Raw genomic sequence first — 25,516 nt, 5'->3', positions numbered from 1 at the left:
CTAAGAAAACCCCTTTAAGTAAAAACTCCTAGTTAGAGATAGAAAGTGTGCTTAGGAGGGGTTCCTGGGTGGCTGAGTGGGTTAGGCGTCGCACTCTTGATACCTGCTCAGGTCATGATCTCACGGTTTGTGAATTCGAGCCCCCATCAGGCTCTGTGCTGACAGCTCAGAGCCTAGAGCCTGCTTCGGATTCTCCGTCTCCCTGTCTCTCTGTCCCTTCCCTGCTCATTCTCTCTCTCTCTCTCTCTCAAAAATAAACATTAAAAAAAAAGTGTGCTCAGGGACACTTGGAGAGTAGATTATTAGGCTGAAAGGTGTTACTGTTAGATTTGAGTGGGTGGGGCTGGACAGAAAAGCAGGCACACTGTCCCATCTCTTTCATGAGCTTCCCTGTATTGAAATGATGGAAGTTTCTTTTTTTTTTTTTTTTTTAAGATTTTTTTTAATGTATTTTATTTACTGTGAAAGAGAGAGAGCATGAGTGGAGTAGCAGCAGAGAGAGGGAGGGAGAGAGAGAATCCCAAGCAGGTTCCCCACTGTCAGCACAGAGCCTGACTTGGGACTTGATCTTACAAATGGTGAGATCATGACCTGAGCTGAAATCGAGAGCTGGGCGCTTCACCAACTGAGCCACCCAGGAGCCCTGAAATGATGTTAGTTCCTAGTCAGATAAGCACATGAACATGGGTCATACAGTTACTTATTGGAAATCAATAGCAAATTTGCCTTTATTTATCCAGTTTAGGTCTGTCCATGTTACTTTTCTAATTAATCCCCAAGTAAAGCTAAAAATTACTTTTTAGTTTTTATCATTAGATATTTAGTGAAACAACTACAAGTTTATTGGGGATAGGAGTCAAGAAAAGTAAAACATAATTAATATTATTTATGTTCATATTTTAACCGAAATTCTGCTTCCTTGAAACCCTAGAAAAATACAAATCTGGTTGCAAAAGGTGCCAGGTTTGAATCCCAAGTTTGCTGAAGCTGCTTAAGGTCTTTTAAACTCAGCTTCCTAATCTGAATTGTGAATAATGTGTAAGGTTATTGTGAGATTAGAGATGATACACATCAAATACCCGGCACACGTTAGCAAAGTATATGGAATTGTGTGCTGATTTGCTCTGAACCTGTGCTGTATTAATCGGGATACAATAATCGCTTGGGTACAGTACTACAAAAAATCTGATCTAATAGAAATATGTTGTTGGTTAAGCTGATGATACATAGCTCATGCAGAATCAATGCCAACATAGTACTTAACCACCATCCTTTTAATATACTCCTATTGACCAAAATGCAGCAGCAAACGATTGAGAAGATGTGAGTATGAAGCTAGATGACAATCTGGGCCAGTGGGGACATAGCCTGGGATATATACCTTGGTTTTCCACACTTTAATGGTGAGCAAGTAACCTTTCACCACTTCTCAAAAACTGGCTGGAAAGTTCTGGTTTTCTCAAAGAACAGTTATAATCTTTAGTTTATTTTCTGAAAATTTTATTCGTCACACACAAAAATAACCCTTTTCTTCCACAACTGAGTGTTGTACACTGCAAAATTAATGGCATTTCTATAACTTCTTTTCAGGGGCTTAGCATTTTCATTTAGCTGATTAAAATCTATTGTAGATGATAATTATGCCAGCTTTTTTTAAAAAATCATTCAAACACTCAAAAATGATTTTAAAATCTTTAAATGTACCAGATTTTTATTTCTCAGAGGGTTTCTACTTACAGAAAATTTGCTTAGATTATTCCCTTTTGTCGTATTCTAAGTAAATGTTAAATCAGTGCGAAATGGGTGGATTTGTATTTCTAAAAATAACCTCTTTCACAGGAAGAAGAATTAAGGAAGAGTGGGGAAGCCAAGTATGCCCACTTGAGTGATGAACTTCATGTATTAATTGAAGTGTTTGCTCCACCTGGGGAAGCTTATTCACGAATGAGTCATGCACTGGAAGAGATTAAAAAATTCCTGGTTCCTGTAAGTGTCTTTCCTTTTTCGCAAAATTGTTTCTCATAAGCTTTTTAAAATGTGCCTTTGATATTCACTGACTTTCTAGACAGAAAGTCATACTGCAAACTAATTATTTGTTGAGTTGATAAGAAGGTAAAAAAAAAAAATAGAATACAACAAATGCTCAGCGTAGGACCTGGCATGTTGTCATCACATAATGATGGTTTGACAGTGTCCTCAGTATATCACATGCCATACACCAGTTCATGGTTATGAAGAATAAGACAGTTAACATAATTATATATATATATATAATTGAAGTTGTATACTTTTCTCTTGTGTCTTAATCACTTGGTAGTTGACATATATTCTTGGCAATTTTTAATTAATAGAGAAAGCAGGTATAATGGGACAGGAAAGATTAAATATGTAATATTTGTAACAAGACAATGATGTTATTTGAAAATATCAAATGCATTCTTATCTGACATTATGCCAGGTGCTGACTCATTATAAAACACCATGTCAAATAATCAATATTAATAGAGCCAGACATTTGTTGACTTCAAACAAAAATTGGGAAAATAAACTCATTGCGCTCTATGAGAACACCAGAGAGCATTCATTTAGTAAGGCAGCAAATTCAGGGTTGCACATTGGATAGAATTCTCTACTGATTTTCTAAGAAATAGAGGAAGGTTAAATGAATGAAGCTTTTATAAAGGTTGACAATTTAGCATTCTAGGAAGAGGTCATTCAAATAGAAATCTTGGCATCAGGCTTAGAGCTGGGAATAGGATAATTGGAAGAGAATGCTGAGTAAAGTTTTCTGGAGTGCCTGGGCAGAAGTCTTTGGCAGAGGAAGAAGACAGTAGCTAAGATTAATCTGTTCAATGAAGGAACACTGTAGATTTCTAAAGTAAGCAATAAATTCAGAGGAAATGGTGGGTAAGATCCATTGATTGGCAGTGATTTTGAGAATGGGAAAAGAGAAGAAGAAAAACAGAATTTCAGAATGTAAAAACATCAATATCTAACCACATAATGTATTTATATGCTCAGTAAAAATTTCTTTCAAGACAAGGTTATAGAATAATCCCATACCACTCTGATTGTTCCCTAACTGTATATGCACACAGAATTTCTGCACAATTTATTATCTGGTGCTTATCAAAACACCTTCCTAAACAGATCCCATATTTCATAATCATAAGGATGCTATATTCTCTCTTCCATTTGCCTCCAAACTAAATGCCTAGCTGTTGGGTACACAACTTTCCTATATTTAGTTCAGATCAGACCTCTAGTGATATAGGTGGTGTAGGAAAAGGCTAAGACTACTGATATTACTAACTCATTTCATGCCTATAGACAGATAATTTAAATTCTCATAGCTTCAGCTTATTCATCTTTAAAAAGAAGATAGGGGCACCTGGGTGGCTCAGTCGGTTGGCGTCCAACTTCGGCTCAGGTCATGATCTCACCATCCGTGGGTTCGAGACCCGCATCGGGATCTATGCTGACAGCTCAGAGCCTGGAGCCTGCTTAGGATTCTGTGTCTCCCTCTCTCTCTGCCCCTACCCCGCTCAAGCTCTGTCTCTGTCTCTCTCAAAAATAAATAAACATTAAAAAAATAATAAAAGAGTAAAAAATAAAAAAAGGTAATTATAAGTGACCCTCTATCACAGTTTTTATGAATATTAAATAGGGTAATGCATATGAAAGGACAGAAAATTATCAAGCACTATATAAATGGATGTTTTCAATCTGTTGTATTATAGTAGGTAGAATCTTGGGATAACTTTTTGAAGTTATATGTAGAAATTTGATGAAATATGTAAGATGAAATGCTATTTCATTGCTACATATATATAGGTCCTAAGTTGTAGACTAGGTTAACCCTATTTTACTATAAAAGCCAGTATTACATCTCACTTACCTTTTCAGCCTTGTGATACCTGTAATCATTTCATTTATAACTTATCCACTGAAATATATACTCCATGAGAGCAGGGCTGGTAGTGTCTGTCTTATATTCCCATCATTCAGCATTGTGCATGGCACAACAATTATTTGTTTGAGAGTCTGACTGATGGAATGGCTGATTAATAGGCACCAGCAGTGATGCAGATATAAATAGCTATTTAGGTCAGGTTGGGGGAATAGTACCTCACAATTAAGATCCTCTCTTTGTACACATCCAGATGAAGACCAAAAATCTCACATTGGCTAGCGTGACCTGTTCCTGCCTGTCTCTGGGATTTTATCTCTGCCTGTCCAGCTGCTCACTTTCTGTGCTCCAGATATGCTGGCTTCTGTTCATCCTGTATTCCAGGCTCTCCAGGGTCACTCCTCACTAAGGCCTTTCAAGATTCTTCTCCAGAGTACTGACACGCCTGTCATTCAGATCTCAGCTCACAAGTTAGCAATGCAGGAAATTCTTTCCTGACCACACGGTCCAAAGTAACCTCCCTACATTTGGACAGTCCTATTATATTTTGTACACAATATCACTGGCTGCCTGATTTAACAGTGCAATTCACTGTTTTGTTATGTTTTAGCTCTCTTCGCCTACTTATTTTCCTCATAGCTCTTATAAACTATAATACATATATATAATACATATATACACACACACACACATATATATTATTTGTTTATTATTGGTTTTCCTGCTAAAATATAAATGTCATTAGGGCAGATATTGTCTAGTTTCACTGCTTTATTCTCTTATTTTGAACAATGCCAGGCATGTGGAAAGTAAATAAATATTTTTTAGAGGTGCCTGGGTGGCTCAGTGGGCTAAGCATCTTGGTTTCTGCTCAGGTCATGATCTCAAGGTTCATGAGTTCAAGCCCCACATTAGTCTCTGCGCTGACAGTGTGATTCTCTCTCTCCCTCTCTCTGCCTCCCCCACTTGTGCTGTCTCTGTCTCTTTCAAAAATAAATGAATAAACTTAAGTTTTTATTTTATTTATTTTATTTTTATTTTTTAATATAATTTATTGACAAATTGGTTTTCATCCAACACCCAGTGCTCACCCCAACAAATGCCCTCCTCAATGCCCATCACCCACTTTCCCCTCTTCCCCAACCCTCATCAACTCTCAGTTTATTCTCAGTATCCAAGGGTCTTTTATGGTTTGCCTCCCTCCCTCCCTCTCTGTAACTTTTTTTTTCCCCTTCCACTCCCCCATAGTCTTCTGTTAAGTTTCTCAAGATCCACCTATGAGTGAAAATATATGGTATCTGTCTTTCTCTGACTGCCTTATTTCACTTAGCATAACAACAATAGCCAAAGTATGGAAAGAGCCTAAATGTCTATCAACTGACGAATGGATAAAGAAGATGTGGTTTATATATATAATAGAATACTACTTGGCAATAAAAAAACAATTTTAATACATAGATATTTTTGTATGGGTGAATGGGTGAATAAATGATGGAATGAATAAGCTTTTAAAAAATAAATAACCTGGGGCTCCTGGGTGACTCAGTGGGTTAAGTGTCTGACTTCAGGTCACGTCATGATCTCACAGGTTGTGGGTTCAAACCCCACATTGGGCCCTGTGCTGACAGCTCAGAGCCTGGAGCCTGCTTCAGATTCTGTGTCTCCCTCTCTCTCTGCACCTCCCAACTCATGCTCTGTCTGTCTCTATCTCTCAAAAATAAATAAACATTAAAAAAATTTTTTTAAATAAATAACTCTTCTGATATCTCTCAATGTTGTATTAGCAGATTTTACAATCAGTGGAAGTCCTTCTACTTGATAAATTTTTCCCATTTGCCTTGTTTGCCTTAGCACCAGGCAAAGGATGGCGACTGTCTACTTCATCCTTCACCATAACCAGAGGAGGCAAACATGAACAACCAGTTCTTTTGTTATTATAAAAAATTACTTGGTGATCCAAGTTTCTTTTGACATTTGATATTAAAGTCTACAGAAGTGCTAACATATCAGGACATTAAAATTTACCAATATAGGAGGTGAAGAATTATAGCCAGTCAGAGGCATGCTAGAACTACCTAGAAAGCTAATGTAGACTAAGATACTCGAGTCCCACTGCCATCTAATTTCTCTATGAAATGGAGTGTCTTTCCATGGTCAGAGTTTTTATATTCCTCCCCCACCCCAACATTTCTTTTCTTTTTTTTTATTTTGAGAGAGAGAGAGAGAGAGAGAGAGAGAGAATGAGTAGAGGAGGAGCAGAGAGAGAAGGAGAGAGAATCTCAAGCAGATTCCATGCTCATTGCAGAGCCTGACGCAAGGCTTGATCACATGACCCTGAGATCATGACCTGAGCCAAAATCAAGAGTCAAACACTCAACTGACTGAGCCACCCAGGTACCCCCCACCCCAACATTTACCCAGTGTGCCCTATATCCAGAGGTTGTAATTGTCCAAGACTGCTGACTTGAGAACATACAGCTCCTCATGAAATGTCTGAATGTTGTAAAATGTTGTAAAGCAACAGAGTTTTAGTACTTTAAATGAATTGTTAAAAGGCAAAATAAGGGGCGCCTGGGTGGCGCAGTCGGTTAAGCGTCCGACTTCAGCCGGGTCACGATCTCGCGGTCCGTGAGTTCGAGCCCCGCGTCGGGCTCTGGGCTGATGGCTCAGAGCCTGGAGCCTGTTTCCGATTCTGTGTCTCCCTCTCTCTCTGCCCCTCCCCCGTTCATGCTCTGTCTCTCTCTGTCCCAAAAATAAATAAACGTTGAAAAAAAAAAAATTAAAAAAAAAAAAAAAGGCAAAATAATTATTATTACCTTGGGAGAAAATTTCTAACTTGTTGATTTCCATCTAGTTACTAGTCTTATCAAAACAAGTTGAGAGGCAGGTCAATAAAACATCAATAAATTGTATTTTCCTAATTTTAAGTCTCTATTACTTTGAGCAGATACTCTGTTAAATTTTTCATCTATTGCTAACTTTTCTTACAAATACAGATTAGGCAAATTAAATTGATTGACAAATAGTGACAAAAAGCATATAAAATCCTAAACTAATATATGTTTCAATAATGTTAATGCCCTTCTCTTCCCTTATAGTGTATAAAGGGGTAAACAAATATTGTCCTTATTATTATTAGTAGTAGTAGTAGTACTTTCTTTTATGTTCAGGCACTAAGACTGCCACGTATGGTTGTGCCTTGCCCAATGCTAGGGGACAACATTTACATTGTAGTTTGCGAATAAGACCCCCTGTTATCCTTGAATTCAACTTCCCTTTTTCCAACCCTAGTCATCAGATTTCCTTAAAATAATGATGCTGTATTTCATTTTCCTAAATCAGTTAAAATCACCTTCAAATAAGTTGAATTAGGAAGTTTTACTTGTGCTTAATAATCAACTTGTGATTGAAGCATAGTACATTGTCTCATAATTAGAATTTATGAAGTTTCAGCAAATTCTGCTCATTGAATGTGAGTTTATTCATTCATATTTTGTTTTTTGGGGTTTTTTTGATGTTTATTTATTTTGAGAGAAAGAGAGAGAAAGAACACACCAGAGCAGGAGAGGGGCAGTGAGAGAGGGAAAGAGAGAGAATCCCAAGTAGGCTCTGCACTGACAGCATTGAGCCCAACGTGGGGCTTGAACTCATGACCTGTGAGACCATGACCTGAGCCAAAGTTGGAAGCTCAACTGATGAAGCTACCCAGTTGTCCCCATTCTTTCATAGAAAAGATGAAAGGATGGGTTTCCACACAAACAGGAAATTAGATTTGTGTCACAGGTAATAAAGAGATTACTTTGTTACCAGCTCAAGAGTTAGTTGTTGGCAGAATTAAGAGATCACAATATTCATTTCTACCAAGCCTGGTCATGGCCTCAGAATCTTTCTCAGTGCAGTATGCTAAACATCAGTATAATATTAACAGAGCTGACAGAATTTGAAAAGTATTTGTCATACCTGGAATATGCCTTTAATGATCATTATTAGAAATTTGTATCATTTAAAGAAAAAGCATTATATATACATATATATATGCACATATATATATAAAGATAGATAGAATAGACTACAACATAGACTACATTATATTGTACATTAGTAAAGAATAGAATATATTAAAACAATTCAACATAGAAAAAAGTGCATCATTCCAGGTTATTTCTTTCCTGCATCAGATTGGATGTATGTCTTGGTGACAGTAATGATTCTCCAAATGGGGCAATTATCATTTATGGTTTGAGATTAGAAACCTGTGTAGGAAACCTCTCAAGAATGTGACTATGGAGGAAAAATAAATTTATTCCCTCTTTGTAGTAAAAGCTAAGAGAGGATATTCTTGCCTTCTCTTCCTCAAAGACTATAATCCTAGCTCTGACATGGGAAAATGGCACTGATTGCTTAATATTAACAATCATACAGGAAAGCAAATAAAAGGAAAATAGAAAAGAAAAGAAAAGAAAAGCAGGGCATTTTTCAATCTAGGAGATAGAATATCTAAAACTTTCATGCATTGAAAAAAATTTTATAAAATTTTGAAAGATTATAAACCTAAGAATGTGTCCCTGAAAAGCATGTTATAATTTGATAAAAAGTGGTAATTTGGTCACAGTCTTTTATACAAGTGAATATGTAGGGAAAACGATGTATTAAGTAAAAACCCACTAGTCAACAAAAGTACCATTGGTAGTTGGCAAGACCTATAGACAAGGTGGGGGATGGCAGCTACATTTTGCCTGGCTGATGACAGCAGTTCAGCTTGTATAGCAACAACATCCTATAGGCAAGATAATGATCAGTAAGAGAATAAAAAAATAAAATTCAATGCAGAGAAGGAAACAGAGTCCACACCTGGGTATCATTTCTTCATTGTTGTGGTGGTTGTTAAAATGTTGTCAAGAGGTTCCTCAAATTACTCTCTTCAAAACCAGTTAATTCTCTTTTCTCTCTCATAATAGTGTGGCAACTGATAGCACTAAGCACAAAGCCACATGTATTTATGTAATTATTACTTGCTCAGAAATTGTAATGCCCCCGATTTCGAATCCGAGAGACCACCAGGGAGCTGATACCGATGCAAATGCACGAGGGTTTATTTGCAAGCTTGAGCTTGGGCCCAAGTATACCCGACACAGGGGAGCAGGGACTTGGACCCCTAGGTTAAAAGGTGTAGCAGTTTTATAAGGGCAAGTGGCCAATGAGATTGTAACACACACAGAAAGTTGCATAGTCATGCCAGTCCACACGCAGGTGGCCAATTGAATTACAATTTACCCTATAGTAACTGTTTGAACTAGCCTATCACTCTGGTCAGAATTGGCATGCAAGTTTGGCGGGCAAAAGGCAGGGTTTAAGAATTGGCGCACAAGTTTGGCAGGCAAAAGGTGGGGTTTACATTCTTTGGCGGTTAGGTGTTCCGCATTCCTATTTGAGCCAGTTTCCAGTAAGGGTGTGCTCAGCAGCTTGACTAGGGTGGGGGAGTGTCTTAAGCAATAAGCAGGTCATGTGGGGGTTATACATGAGATGGTGGGTGTAGCACAAAATGGAGTTAGTCTTGCTCTGCTTGTCCAGGGGTAGGGGATTTTTGTTAAATTCCTTGGATCCCACAAAATGTTTCCTGTATTGGGGCGCCTGGGTGGCGCAGTCGGTTAAGCGTCCGACTTCAGCCAGGTCCGATCTCGCAGTCCATGAGTTCGAGCCCCGCGTCGGGCTCTGGGCTGATGGCTCGGAGCCTGTAGCCTGTTTCCGATTCTGTGTCTCCCTCTCTCTCTGCCCCTCCCCCGTTCATGCTCTGTCTCTCTCTGTCCCAAAAATAAATAAAAAACGTTGAAAAAAAATAAAAAAAATGTTTCCTGTATTGCTGTAGTACTAGGATCATATTCTGATTATATTTGGAGAAATTTATAATCATCTAACATTAAGTATTTTTCCTTATCTGGTAAGTTGTAATAGTTAATACAGACCTATGACTTAGAAAATAATTAAAATTATTACTTGTTCTTAGAACAGAACTAATAATTTTTATTGTGTAATTAATTATAATAACATAATTAATAAGAATAACATTGTAATAACACAGTTTATTATTATTGTTGCTGAAACCAGGGCCACTTTACTATTGCTAATTGATTGGCATAAACTGGAAGACAGATAAAAAGAAGAGTGGATAATTATTTGAGTTTGATTTTCCACAAACCCTAATACAAATATCTTCTTACTCTTCATAATACAAATAATCAAATGTTCACTTTATGAATCTAGGGTAGGATGTGATCATCTCCTTTCTATCTTAAGAAACAATTTGTCACTAATTATTTCTGGTCTCATTTGATGTCAGGGATCTGAATTCTCCAAACCCATTCTTTTTAGGAGTTTTTATTATTTTTTAAATGCCCTGCATTCTTCTCTTGTTTCTATCATCACCTTGGTTTCAATTTGATGATTTACTTCTTCCCCATTAACTGACATTAAATCACAATAATCGCTTTTGCAATTCCAAGTTTAGTCATTAACATGAAGGCTTAGCAACATTCCTAAGGTTATTTGTGTTATTAAAGATATGTGATTCCTAAGGATACAGGTTTAATCTCCAAGGCAAAAAATCTTTACCTCTTAACTTCATCTGATTCTTATTAGTATAAGGAAATTTGTAGAGTATCAAATAAAAATTTTATATTATATTCAGAACATTTACTGAATGTTAATCCTACATTTGTACACAGGTACATAACAAACATATGCCAACACTGACCTGCAAATACTTTTAGAGATGGCAACAACTTTAAAAGACTCATGACTATTGAAGAATTTGGTACAAAAAAAAGAATCCAGGGAGAAAAGTAGCTCAAAAATCAGAATCTGTTAAATAAAGTATATAATTTTTAGCTGAATAGTATAAATAAGTAATATCAATGCAAGGCAGAAGGTTTGTTTTAATACAATTCAACAAATATTTTTGAATGTCAAATATATGCTAGGCATGATTCTAGGAATTTGTGTCACATCGGTCACTGGCCCTGTGGAATTTATGGAAGCTATTTTCAAGATTTAAAAGATAAATATGGAGACGTATTTAAGAGAGAATGGAAAATGGGAGACCAGATTGGATAATAAGGACAATATGGACAGTAGTAATGACAGACCAGGCAATGTTGATAAAAAAGAAAGTGTTAATTCTAGAGTCAAGAAAAAATGAGAATTGTTTCCTAGGAGGAGCTCAAGATGACAGTGTAGGAAGATCCTGAGCTCACAGTCTCCTGTGGACACAACAGATTTATCACAACATATGGAATAATTTACTCAGAAAAATATCTGAAACCTGGATGACTGATGCCTCCACAACAAAGGACAAAGGGTGGTGTCAAAATGGATAGGAGAGGCAGAGACACGGTCTTTCCAGGAAAAATCACACTCTAGGCATAACAATCCACAATTAGGAGAGACCTCAAAAATGCAGACATTTTCCTTGAGAAGTGAAGGTCTGTGCTCCACGTCAAGCACTCCCACCCCTAGATTTTGTTTAGGACAGATGAGCCCCCCAAAACCTATAGGCAGTTGTCCAAGAAAGCAATAGAACTGTAGGAAATGGGGAGAACCCACTCTTAAAGGGCTCACACATAGACTGACTCATCCCAGGACTTAGCATAAAAATGCAAACTGGATAAGCACTTGGACCATGTGTGAAGGACAACTACTTACTAATCTTGGGGTGTCTGCTGACGAAGCAGGAGCTTGTTGGAACTCTCTCTGGGACAGAGACACTAGTATATGCCATTTTTGTGATCTCATGCTAACTTGCTAATGCTGGCACTGGCAGGCACCATTTTGGAACTTTCCTCTAGCCTGATACTGCTGTGAGATATGGTTCTTGGAAAAGATAAACAAAAGTGACAAACTTTTAGTTACACTCACCAGTAAAAATAGAGAGGACTCAAATAAAATCAGATGTGAAAGTTACAACTTTATCACAGAAGTACAAAGAATCATAAGAAACTACTACAATTATTTGCCAACAAATCAGACAAATAGATAAATTCCTAGAAACACACAATCCTCCCAGACAGAACCATGAAGTAACAAAAAATACGAGTAGGCCAATTTCTAACAAAGAGATAAAATCCGATCAAAAATTTCTCAACAAACAAAAGTCCCAAGATCAGACAGTTGCACTGGTGAATTCTACCCAATATTCAAAGATTTAATATTTATCTACCTCAAATTCTTCCAAAAAATTGAGGAGAAAACAATGCCTCTAAATCCAATTTTTGAGGCCAGCATTACTCTGATACCAAACTAGACAAGGACACACACACACACACACACACACACACAAAGAAGAAGAAGAAGAAGAAGAAGAAGAAGAAGAAGAAGAAGAAGAAGAAGAAGAAGAAGAAGAAAGAAAGAAAATTACAGTCCAGTATCCCTGATGAACATAGATGTGAAAATCCTCAACAAAATATTAGCAAACCTAATTCAGCAGTACATTAAAGGGATCATACACCATGATCAAAGGGGATTTATACTAGGGATGCAAGGATGGTTTGACATCTGTAAATCAATCAGTGTGATATTTTCATGTTAACAACAACAAAAAAAGGTAAAAATCATATGACAATCTCAGTAGATGCAGAAAGAGAATTTGACAAAATTCAATATCCATTTATGATAAAAACTCTTAACAAATGGGTATAGAGGCAAACTTCCTAAACATAATATAGGCCATATATGACATATCCACAGCTAACATCATACTCTGGTGAAAAACTGACTGTTTTTCCTTGAAGATGAGGAATAAGACAAGGATGCCTGTTCTTGCCACTTTTATTCAGCATAGTACTGGAAGACCTAGCCACAGGAATAAGACAGGAAAGTGAAATAAAAGTCATCCAAAGCAGAAAGGAAAGGAAAAACTCACTATTTGCAAATGACATGGTACTGTATATAGACAACCCTAAAGTCTTCACCAAAAAAAAAAAAAAAATGTTAGAACTAATAAATGAATTCAGCAGAGTTGTAGGATACAAAACCAATATACACTAATAATAAGCTATTATATAATTACATATATATAGTTATAAATATAATATATGTAATAGTGTATATGTATAATATATATTTATAATAGTGTATATAATTATATATACTAATAACAAGCTATAAGAAAGAGAAATTACGAAAGCAAGTCTATTGACAGTTGTATTATAAAGAATAAGTACCTAAGAATAAATTTAACCAAGGAGGTGAAATATCTGTACTGAAAACTCTAAGACACAGATGAGATAAATTGAAGACATAATAAATGGAAAGATATCCTGTGCTCGTATATTGGAAGAATTAATATTGTTAAAATGTTCATACTACCTAAAGCAATCTACAAATTCAGTGCAATCCCTGTCAAAATTCCAATTGCATTTTTCACAGATGTCGAGGAAAGAATTTTAAAATTTGTATGGAGCTGCAGAAGATTCCAATACCCAAAGCAATCTTGAAAAAGAATAACAAAGCTAGAGGTATCACACTCCCTGATTTCAAACTATACTACAAAGCTGTAGTAATCAAAACAGTATGGTATTGGCATAAAAACAGATAGATAAGTGGAATAGAATTGAGATCCCTGAAAAACAAACAAACCACAAACATATGAACAATTAATTTACAACAGAGGAGCCAAGAACATCAAATGGTGAAAGGGCAATCTCTTTAATAAATGGGGCTGGGAAAACTGGACAGTTATATGCAAAAGAATGAAATCTGGCCACTGGCTTACATCATATTCAAAAATTAACTCAAAATGGATTAAAGACTTGAATGTAAGACCAATATACATAAATTCCTAGAAGAAGTGGTAAGCTTCTTGACATCAGTCTAAGCAACATGTTTGTGGATCTGACTCCAAAGGCAAGGCAAACAGATGTAAAAGTAAATGAATGGCACTATTTCAAACTAAAAAAACTTATGCACAGCAAAGGAAACTATCAAAATGAAAAAGCAAAATGAAAATACAACCTATTAAATGGGAGAAAATATTTGCAAGTCATATCTCTTATAAGGAACTGATCTCCAAAGTATATGAGGAACTCATATAACTCAACAACAAAAAACAAACAAACAAACAAACAAACAACCATATCAAAAAATGGACAGAGGATCCGAATAGACATTTTTCCAAAGAAGACATACAGATAGTCAACAGGCACATTAAAAGATGTTAAACATCACTAATTGTTAGGAAATTCAAATTAAAACCATAATGAGATACAACGTCACACCTGTTAGAATGACTTATCAAACAGACAAGAAATAACAACTTTTGGAGAGGATGTGGAGAACAGAGAACCTTCACGCACTGTTAGTGGGAATGTAAATTAGTATAGTCCATATGGAAAACAGTAAGGAGATTTCTGAAAATATTAAGAATAGATCTACCATATGATGCTATTATTCCACTTCTGAGAATTTATCTAAAGAATGTGAAAATACTAATTGGAAGAGATATATGCATCTCTATGTTTATTGCAGCATTATTTACAATAGCCAAGACACAGAAACAACTGCAGTGTTCATTCATGAATGAATGGATAAAGGGAATGTATTATATTTATATATAATGGAGTACTACTCAGTTATAAAGAAGGATGAAATTTTGCCTTTTGCAACAACCTGGGTGGACCTGGAATGTATGGTGTTAGCTGAAATAAGTCAGATGGAAAAAGACAAATACCAGAGGATTTCACTCATATGTGGAATATGGAAAACAAAACAGATAAGCAAACAAAACAATACAAAAACTCACAGATAGAACAGATTGTTACCAGAGTGGAAGGATGTTGTTAGGTGGGAAAAATGTGTGAAGGGGGCCAGTTTTATGGTGATGGATGGTAATTACACCTGTGGTGGTGATCACTTTGCAGTATATACATTTATCAAATTACAGTGTTGTATACCTGAAACTTATACAATGTTATATTCCAGTTGATCTCAATTTTTTAAAAAAAGGAAAATCAATTGCATACAAGGAATACTACCATACAGACAAGAGTTGGTTATTCAGTGAGACCAAGAGAGTCCAAAAGAGAGAATTGGGACAGGGGTCTGAGGTGAAGGGTGTATGAATAAAGAGAAAGAACGCATTTTCATTAGTTTCTTGAAGGTGTTGGTGACCCACAGTTAAAGAGTCTATTTCGTAATGGATATTTTTTAAATGCAACAAGAAAAAAGTAGAGAATAGCATATTCTAAAACTTACAGTTTTTGCAAAATCATGTATTTCTGAAATTATCTTCAATTTCTGTTCTAACAATTAGTTTTTACTTCTCAAATAGCTTATTTTGCAGCTACATAAGATACAATGTAAGCTTATTTTAAATTACTCTTCTTTGATTAACTGATCTCATTTCATGTTCAGCAAACTGCAATGGAAATATATTGATTCCCGTTGAGAATATTCGAACTAGATATCCAGGGAACTTGGAAGAATCCTTACTCTTCTAAGAAATATATCTTTTATATCATCTCTAATCTTTGGTTTTTGTCCTTTCTCTGTCTGTTGCACCCAATTTCTCTACATAGTGTATGTGAAGATGCATATACAGGTGACCCTTGTACAATGTGGGGGAGGGGTGTCATCTCCACCCATGTAGTTGAAATTTTGTGTATAATTTTTAACTCCCCCAAACTTAATTACTAGCATCCTACTGTTGACCAGAAACCTTACTGATAACATAGTCAATTAACACATATTTTGTATGTTTTATATACTATATACTGTAGTCTTACAATAAAGCCAGGGAAGAGAAAAAGTTAATTAAGAAAATATCAATCATAATGTAAGAAATTACATTACATTTATATGTACTGTATTAACCAAAAAACAACAACAAAAAAAAACATATAAAAGTGGACCTGTGCAGTTCAAACTCATGTTGTTCAAGGGTCACTGTACAACTCCTTAAAGGACAAATAGAAGTGGGTTACTGGATGTTCTGTCCTCAGTATTGTACAAATAGGAATTGGTTTTATTTTTCCGTAAGTACATCATTTCTTATTCATTACCAACAGTTGGAGCAAATCACAGCTTTCCACTCATCCTCCTATAAAAAGAGTTTCAACTTGGGGCTTCTGGGTGGCTCAGTTGGTTGAGCAGCCCACTTCGGCTCAGGTCATGATCTCGCAGTTCGTGGCTTCCAGCCCTGCGTCGGCTCTGTGCTGACAGCTCAGAGCCTGGAGCCGGCTCCGGATTGTGTGTCTCTCTCTGCCCCTCCCCTGCTCATGCTCTGTCTCTCTCTGTCTCGAAAATAAATATAAGCATTAAAAAAAAAATAAGAGTCTTAATTATACAATTTTAAGTCCAGTTCTAATTTATGATTTCAATTTCAAGTCCAGTTCAAACCTCCACTCCTCCCTGAATTTACAGTTTGGGAGTAGCAGTGGGAAGGGAGGCATGGTCTATTCGTTTATCTCCTCCCACTTTCTCCATGCTCCAACTTCTAGTGCTCCTAGAGCTCCGTGAATGGTCTTGGAGATGAGGTAGGAAGTGATAGGAAATTAGAGCAAGATGGGCTATAAAACCGGTCCTGTGGTAATTTGGTTGGTTTGGTTGGTTTGAGTTATTTGTTATTTTCCTCTGATGAGATTTATGGATGATAGACTAGAATTGTTGCCATTCCTCAAATAACTTGCCTTCTTCTCAGCTGAGTATGTCTGGGAAGAGCGCAGGGATCTGATGGGCAGTCCTTTTCTCTCAGAGGTGTCTTGACGCTATTCTACCATCTTCTTGCTTCCAGGGTTGCCTGTGAGCTTTGTCCTGTGTACCTAATATCTTCATCCTCTCTGAGAACTTGAAGGATTATTGTACCTTGTCCTTGGGGTTGAAGAATTTTACCAGAATATGCTGAAGCTGGCTCTTTTCTCATCATCTAGGCTTGGAAATCAGTAAGCTCTTTCATTTGATAGTGGCATTAGGTCTTCCTTTCAGGGAAATTATCTCCCTAGTATTTGTATATTTTCTTTTCTCTACAATTTTCCTTTTTATTCCTTGGTAATTCCTACACCTTATGGCAAGTCTCCTGAATCTTTTTCTTTTTTTTTTTTTTCAGTTGTCTTTTGCTATCAATTTGCATCCTCTTCTTATTTTGTTCATGTGTCCATATGGTCTTCTAAGCCACAAATTTAGGATTTAGCAATGATGATGCTGTCTTCCATTCCCTTGAATTGTGTACATGGAATCATGCAGATACTGTGCTTACTTTTTTTGTTTTGTTTTGTATCTTTAGAAAATACTATAACTGTATTGGCTTAGGTATTTCTTCTGTTCTTCTGTCTAGGTTTGTTTCTATCCTCTCTGGCAGCTTTATTTCACTGGACAGGTTTTCTGACTGCTCTTACTCTCTCCAGATGCTCTTTCCATTTTTTTTCTTTCTTTCTATCTTGATGTAGGCCTGTTTTTTAGGTACCGTTAGTAATCACCAGTCCTCCAAAGCGTTAGAAAGTACATCAGTCTTCCCCACTTGGACCAAAAATGTAGAACTAGGCAGGCCACCAAAAACTTGGTGAGAACTTGAAAAATACCTTTGTGTTCTCCAGTCTCTTTTGACCTTCCCAGACTCGAGGGCTCATTCATTCTGGTTCTTCTTAGCCTCTTGCTGGCAGGGAGAATAGGCCTACTCAAAGCAAGTCTGTGCGGCAACTTTATACTCAGATAAAGTATATATCTTTGCAAGCCAAATTCTTTCTCAAATATTCACTCTACCATTACCATTCTGGGGTTTTCCAGCCCTGGATTTCATGTACTCACTCAACCCACACCCACAATCAAGGCCTATGGCAGGCAGTTTTCTTACATAGGTCTCTCAGAGAACTCAAAGCCTATCATGCACATGAGCTTCTGAGGGTCTCAGCCTTTATTTCAGCCAAAATATGCCAGTATGTTACAGTGGGTAAAGAAAGAGAAAGGCTCTGCATTTAGGTCACTATCTTCTCAGGATTACTAAGGTCTTCCACAGTTAGTTTAATGAGTTCTTTTTATATTTAGCATGTGGAAGAAATAATCCAATGTAACTTTATAGGTGCCAGACATTGGAGTTTGAACTCTGTATATCATGTGACAGTTCCAAGGTGAGTATTTTGTTTTGTAATGAAGAAATTACGTATTTAAAATACAATACGATAATATACTCCACAAGAGAAAAAGCAGAGTATTCTATGAACATGTACCCCTATAAAGACCAGATACACAGTCATTTCCATATGCATTATACAGATGTTGTCAAGTTAATGTGCACAAATACTAGTGAAGTCCTTTCCTTAATGGTGGAAATATTAAGATAAACCTATTTGGGAATTCAGAGTATTCACTTAAGTGATAAATGTGTCAGTAACTATTCTTATTTGCCATTAATAGTCAATTATGAGTGTAATATTCATTTTACTATGGTTTTTGATAGAAAAAATAAAATGCTAATAGCTTATTTCTACTCTCTTTGTGTATATCTTTTACCAGAGATTTTTCTTTTGGGAAGAAACAGTGGCATTTGTTTAGAATCTATGACCTTTTAGGCATTCTGGTGGGTAGCTTATCAACATTACCTTTTGTGATCCTCATACAAGCCTAAGGGTGTATAATGCTTATGAGGAGGTTGAGCCTGAGCAAGATTGTGTAGCTGCATAAATAGCCTGAGTAGCATGGCATAATTAAACCCCCCTGACTTTAAAGCCCTAATTTTCTCACAACAGCGCATTGTTTTCCACATTAGACAATAAAAGAATAGAATGTTTAAGATTTGATCCAGTAGACCTCTGCATTTAATTACAAAGCTATTAATCGGCAACAAACTACACTTGAATAAAACACAGAAAATATCACCTTTGCATAGTTCCATTTGGTTTTTACCATTGGGTGTTTTGAGCTTCGAAGTGTGTGTGTGTGTGTGTGTGTGTGTGTGTGTGTGTGTGTGTGTAAAATAATCACTTATGGTATTTCTATTTATAGAACCAATCATTGTTATTAATATTATATAACTATGGAAACTTGTCCCTTTTTAGGGCAAATTGCTTTGGAGATTCTTAAAAATCTCCAAAAGAGCAGTTTACTCTTAGATTGCTGCCATTTTCCAGATGCCCTTCATTTCTTTACTTTTTTCACTTTCTCTATTCTGAAATTATAACAAGAATAATAGAATCTTAGAATCTGTTTGTTTCAACCACATTTTTGATCCCATAGTCCACATTCTCCAACTAGTATTTATCTTTGTTTAGATCAAAATAAATTTTGAGCATACAGATTCCTATAATAATTTTACCCAACCTTATCAGTCCTATTAGCGAGGGCACATTGAAGGTGATAGCAAACACCTCGTGGTATTAGCCCACTTCCCAGGGTGAGGTCCATTTTATCTTCTCTTCCCTTCTTAGTGCTAATTTATGTTTCAGTTGAGAAGTTTGAGAAGCTTTAAAAAGACATGTTATAAGCAAGAGTAGATTTCAGAATCAGAGTAAGATTCTTTTAAAAGTGAAAGGAGGACCGCCCATAAATAGAAGTAGCCAACTACTCTCCTTAAACCCATTTTTAAGCTACAGGTAGGACAAGGTTTTAGCTAAAATTAGTCTGCATGAAAAGTACAGACATTATCTTATTCCAAACACATTTTTATTTTTTTAATTTATTTTTTATTGAAATTCCAGTTAGTTAACATATAGTGTAATATGAGTTTCAGGTATACAGAATAGCGATTCAACACTTCAGTACAACACTCAGTGCTCATCACAAGTGCCCTCCTTAACCCCCATCACCTATTTCACCTAACCTCTTACCCACCTCCCCTCTGGGAACCATCAGTTTGTTCTCTATAGTTAAAAGTCTGTTTTTTGGTGAGCCTTTCTCTTTTTTACCCCTATGATCATTTGTTTTGTTTCTTAAATTCCGCACGTGAGTGAATCATATGGTATTTGTCTTTCTCTGATTTATTTCACTCAGCATAATATTCTCTAGCTCCATGTCATTGCAAATGGCAAGATTTCATTTTTTTTATGGCTGAGTAAATATTCCATTGTAAATATATACCATTTCTTCAGCATCCATTCATCAGTCAATGGACACTTGGGCTCTTCCCAATTTGGAAAGAGCTATTTGGCTATTGTTTTTAGTGCTGCTATAAACAACACGGTACATGTATCCCTTTGAATTAGTATTTTTGTATTCTTTGGGTAAATACCTACTAGTGCAATTGCTGTATCATAGGGTAGTTCTATTTTTAACTTTTTGAGGAAACTCCATGCTGGCAAACATATTTTTAAATATGAAACACACCTACTGTCTAAGAAATAAATAAAAGACCATGTATAAGAAATATGATTTACTTAAAAAATACTGAATTATTAGAATTAATAATTAGCTAGTAAGTGCACAAGTTTCTGATATAAAGAGGGTAGCTCTTTCTCTAGAACGTAGATGCCCTAACCAAAATAGGGCAAAACACAGGTCATGCCTATAAGAATGATCATGTCAACCTTGGGTCCTATGAGTAAATAGTCAACTTCAACTTCTATGAGCAGAGATAATCTTTTTTTCCAAAAATTCTTCATTTAGATACTCTGCTACCCTGGAATTAAATCCAACCTAGAAAGCATTTTCTATGTTAAAGCTTTTATCCGCACACCTATATATTCATTTAATTCATTTCACGTTCATTTAATTGTAGAGCTAGAAAGAATTTTTAAGTTCAGGGCAATTAATAGTTTCCAAAGCCATTTAAATTTTAATGGTTAGGAAGAAAATAATTGAAAATACTTCTTTTTTTTTTTTTTTGCCAATCCCCTAAAAAAATTTCAGAGCCATGGGTTTCCAAAGAGGGTAGTTTGAAAACTACTGGTGGAATCTGACCCTCATTTTACCAGTGAAGATACTAAAGGTGAGCATGGTTACCTGAGCTGTCCAAGGTCAGGCAGCAAAAGATGAATGGGTCAGATGCCTTCTTGTCAGGAAAACTATCAAAATATGAAGGCCCAATTGCTAAAGATCTCTCATGTTCTATCGGAGAGGATAAAACAAGTCACTTGCAGATGGCGATGGTTTAAGTTAGCATTAGGCTTCTCTGTATTTGAAGCATCCTATATGCCTATTTCTTATCACACAGACAACTCTGACTTATTTTCTTTCAGTAAGTGTTTGCCAATATTATTTTTAGTGGCAAAGCAGGCACAGCTTTCCCTTCTCATTCTTAGATGCTCATTAATTCAGTAATATCTTCATAAGTCTCTTCTACCTGGTAACTTCTTCCTTGCTTCTACTTTCTTATTTTCATGGCACAAATGCATTGTCCTTGGTGAAAACTACTTTGCGGTTGTTTTAAACATAGGTCACGAATGTGTGACAGAGCTTTTATGGTAGGAGTAGGAACATTAAAATAACATATTTTGAAATTATACATTGCCAGGCACTCTAAGGAATACTCTTTCATCTAACAGCAAGCTGATGCCTCCTTACATTATAATCTGGCCATTCTCACAGTTAGCAGTGATGGTTAATAATGCAACATATTAAGATATATTTAGAAAGTAGACTGCAAAAGGAAAAAAAAAAGGATTGACACAGTAATGAACCTATAATAATGGTTATTCTCAGGAATAAAAACAAAATGCCATTTGAAATGCCCACTTTGGAGTTTCAGGGTCATCTCGCCTGGGTAACGAAGTTATAGGTTTAACCAGTATTCCATACACTATGGAGAGAGTGGTTCTATTTCAGTGAGACCCTTCTGATTAAAGTGAAAAGTGATTCACTCAGATTAGGTCAAATAAGCATGAATGGAGGGAAGGGCATAATAATAAAATGGTATATTTTTTAATTTCATATTAATAGTTATAATTATTATATTATATAGTTATACACACACAAAAACACATATGGAGAGAGAGAGAGAAAATGAGACAGGCAGACAGCCTAGGGGCAGATTCTCATGGAAATCGTAAGAGTAGGAAAGATAGTAATAAAAGGTCTTACAAAGAACTACAGCCTGGGTGTCCCAGGCACAGTAGGGTCTCTTGAGAAGTATCTTCAACATTAAATGGTCCACTTCTCTGTGTGTCTGTTCATTTCTCAACTTCTTCTCAACTGTCTTCTTTACCTACCATCCTTCTGTCACTTTCCTGTACATCAGTCATGCTTTGTGACTCTTCCAAACTTTGTTTTGCCATCAGAGCCTCACTCCCTCTCACTCCAGGCCCTTGAGATCTCTCCTTTGGGCTAAAGCTCCCACTGCTGCTTTTTTGTTCTATCTTCTTGTATTGATCTGTGATTACAGATTCAAGGCAAACAGCTTGGAAAATTGGCTTAAATATCAAAAAAACTTTTCAAACAAATGTAAATCTTCTCTGCCCCAAATTTCACGGATATAGTGTCATCATCAAGTATTAATTTCTTCACTTTTTTCCTTTCTTCATTCTCTCCTTTCTTTCTTCATTTTCTTTTGTTTTGTTTTCTTAAATTTCAATGGAGGCATGTATCTATTTCTTGTAAACATTGGGAAAGAAATTCTACTCTAGTCTAATAATTCAAACATAGCATAATATTATAATTTTAACTTCATGTGTTGCTACATTGTATGACTTTATCTGAACTGGCTAAAATTTTTTTTAAATTTTAAAAGAGCATGAACCATATTTTCCTTTAAAATGTATTCCAGCTAAAAATACGTAATGTTTGGGCACCTGGGTGGCTCAGTTGGTTGAGCATCCAATTTCAGCTCAGGTCATGATCTCAGTTGGTGAGTTCAAGTCCCACATTGGGCTCTGTGCTGACAGCTCAGAGCCTGGAGCCTACTTCAGATTCTGTGTCTCCCTCTCTGTCTGCCTCTCCCCTGCTTGTGCTCTCTTTCTCTCTCTCTCTCTCTCTCTCTTTCTCTTTCTCTCTCCCCCCTCTCAAAAATAAACATTTAAAAAAATTTTAATGTTTACAGATCTTAGTTCATAACACTATCCCATCCATTTAATAAATATGTATTAGGAATTGTTTGATAAATTGCCCAAATAAGTTTTTAATGGTTGATATTTAGAAATTAGAAATATAGGGATGAATAAATATCTAATGATGCTACTATTCAGGGAGGTATTTCCTTTAAATATAGGATAGGGAGAGGCAAGAAAAAATGAAATATCACCTTATTCTAATGGTTTCATGGACTTGAAATCCACCTTTCAAAAAGATGAAGTCAGGGTTAGAGTTTTTATGAGGTACTCATGCAGCTAGGGACAGCATTAAGAATTTGGAGGGAAAAAAAGATAAATATGTGAGGTGATGGATGTGTTAATTAACTTGTTAGGAGAGGATCTTTTCACAATGTATACATACCACATTATAGCCTTTAAATATCTTACAATTTTATAATATAGAGTATACCACAATAAAGCTGGAAAAAATAAACTTTATGTTATTCATAAGACAAAAAAAAATACAAAAACCAGACAGAGAATTGGACTATCACATCATGTGATATCAAACAGACTTTGGCTTCTTACCACACTGTGTCACGCTTAATTTCTCCCACCATATAGATCCCTGATCACTCTGAGATCACTTCAGAATCAGATGAAACCTCCAGATACTCTGCCAAGAAAAATGTGCAGGTACATTAATATGTTACACAAAAGTCCAGGGAGATTCATATTCATGGATCCAAGATTAAGAGCCTTGCATTAGAAGCATCAAACTTTAGTATGGGAGAAGGAAATACAAAAATGCATGACTGACACTGTATTAAAATGCTAAATTTATTCTATATTAGAAAATTAAATGATCTATGTTGAAAAGCACAGGTCATTTTGCCTCAAACTACCTGAAGATAATTATAATAGAAAAGTAGGTTTTCTTACAGTTATCGTCTTAAATGAATGAATTTTTTATCTTATGATGAGGTAATTTCGTCACCAAACTGTAATTCATTACTTTTCTCACTTCCAAATTTCATTTTAAGCAGGATACAAGTACCATATCAATTATAGTACATTAGAATATATTTCATCTAGAGATTTCTTCCTCCAAATATCAATCATAAGATTTGTCTGATTGAGCAGGAAAAGGATTCTATATAGGCTGAAAAAATATGAAGCTTTACTTTCTATTGCCAACTGACCCTACACTTCTAAAATCAAGAAGTGGAACTCACTATAAAAAATAGATGGAAGTTTGAAGAAACTTGACTGTGGGTTATTTATTCCATTTTAGATTAATTTATTGGAGTCATTCAGATTTCCACTTCCAATTGAAGTGATTCACTAAATATTATCCATCAAAATATCAGTAGCCCCATGGCTCTCTACTCTCCCCTACAAGAGAATGCCTTAATATTATCTACTCTAGAAAATCTTTACCATAAACCAGAATACCCTTATCTGTAAATTGTAACTATTATTCCTTTCTGATTTGGGGGGAATAAAATTAATTGTAGAATATTATCATGGAAGAAATAATTTTTCATATTGGTGACCCAGGTGACTGTTTTTAGGTAACAGATTTTCCACTACCCCATGTCCAACTGATCTGGAAAATACCAATCCTCCCTCACCTTGTGTTCTCCATTAGCACACATTGGACATGCGGTTAAAGGGGAAAAAGTAACTGCAGGAAATAATTTTAATCTGAAAACTAAACATCTCCCCAAATCCCTCTTGACTTTTATTATCTGAGTTTAAATAATCAGAGCTTGAGAAAGATCAGAAAGTCTAATGTCCTTCTGTCCTCCTCCCAGGCCTGGTTCTGGGCCATACCTGCAACAGTTCGGAATCTGGACCCTCTTGCCTCTTTTCAAGTCCTTCAGGCTTTCACACCCATAAGCGCTATGATTGATATTGGGAGCAGGTATTTAAAGTGCCCTGAAACTGGTTGCTGCTACATAGCAAACCCTTGCCAAGGGGTATAGAAAAACCCTGTGAGCCCCTATCATTTTCTTTCAGCATTTCCCCTTTATTTGTTCCATCTCAGTTCTATTAAGTCAATGTCAGAACCCTTTTCCAAACAGCAACAAAATTTAGCTAACCCTCCTCTTCATCCAAGTGCTAGGACTAATAAATCCTCCAAAATATACATCGATATTCACGAATGACATCTATAATTCAATATACAGTGAAACATTAAAATATCTCAATATTTCTAGGTATCCAGATGTTTCCCCATTTGCTGAACAAAATGTACACATATTTGACTAAAGACTTTTTTTTATCCTGTTGACAGACACTATTTTTGTCTAAACACCTGTGTGGAAATCTGCTTAAGTGGTTTTCTTTTGAAGCACATTCCTGCCACTGCTGTTTGGCTCATTCATCTGTTATTTATGTTACAACTCGAATGTCAGAAACACTTGAAAGCTTGACTAAGACAATGATTTCTTAATTTCTTTTCAGATAACTCCATGCCTTTAAATCATATTGACCAATTAAATTCCTCAGAAGTTATTTTTTAAAAAATTCAAAAATCCAATCACAGCAAGTAATAATAGTCTGTTGATTTTAAGGAGGAAAAAAAGTTTATCTTATAGAAATAGTTCATCCTTTTTCAGAAATTTTAATTTGATCAGTATGCTAGTGCAGAGCCAATATGCTGGAAAGACGTATGAATTGA

The 25,516-nt window shown here is 35.9% G+C and overlaps 1 protein-coding gene across 18 annotated transcripts in view; it reads left to right on the top strand.

Moving 5' to 3' along the window:
* KHDRBS2 (KH RNA binding domain containing, signal transduction associated 2) overlaps positions 1 to 25,516 on the top strand; it is a 631,853-nt gene that overhangs the window by 299,860 nt on the left and 306,477 nt on the right. For all 18 annotated transcript variants that reach the window (XR_006717294.1, XR_006717303.1, XR_006717302.1 and 15 more), the window contains exon 4: positions 1,840 to 1,986. Coding sequence is in view for 7 of the 18 variants with exons in the window: in XM_045498652.1 (XP_045354608.1) it covers positions 1,840 to 1,986 (147 nt within the window). In the remaining 11 variants the exon portion in view is untranslated. The remainder of the gene's footprint in view (positions 1 to 1,839; positions 1,987 to 25,516) is intronic.

The sequence above is a fragment of the Leopardus geoffroyi genome, chromosome B2 (assembly GCF_018350155.1).
Source record: "Leopardus geoffroyi isolate Oge1 chromosome B2, O.geoffroyi_Oge1_pat1.0, whole genome shotgun sequence".
Taxonomy (NCBI): Eukaryota; Metazoa; Chordata; class Mammalia; order Carnivora; family Felidae; genus Leopardus; species Leopardus geoffroyi.
Note: the sequence above shows the minus strand (reverse complement) of the source record. Positions and strands in the feature narration are given on the sequence as shown.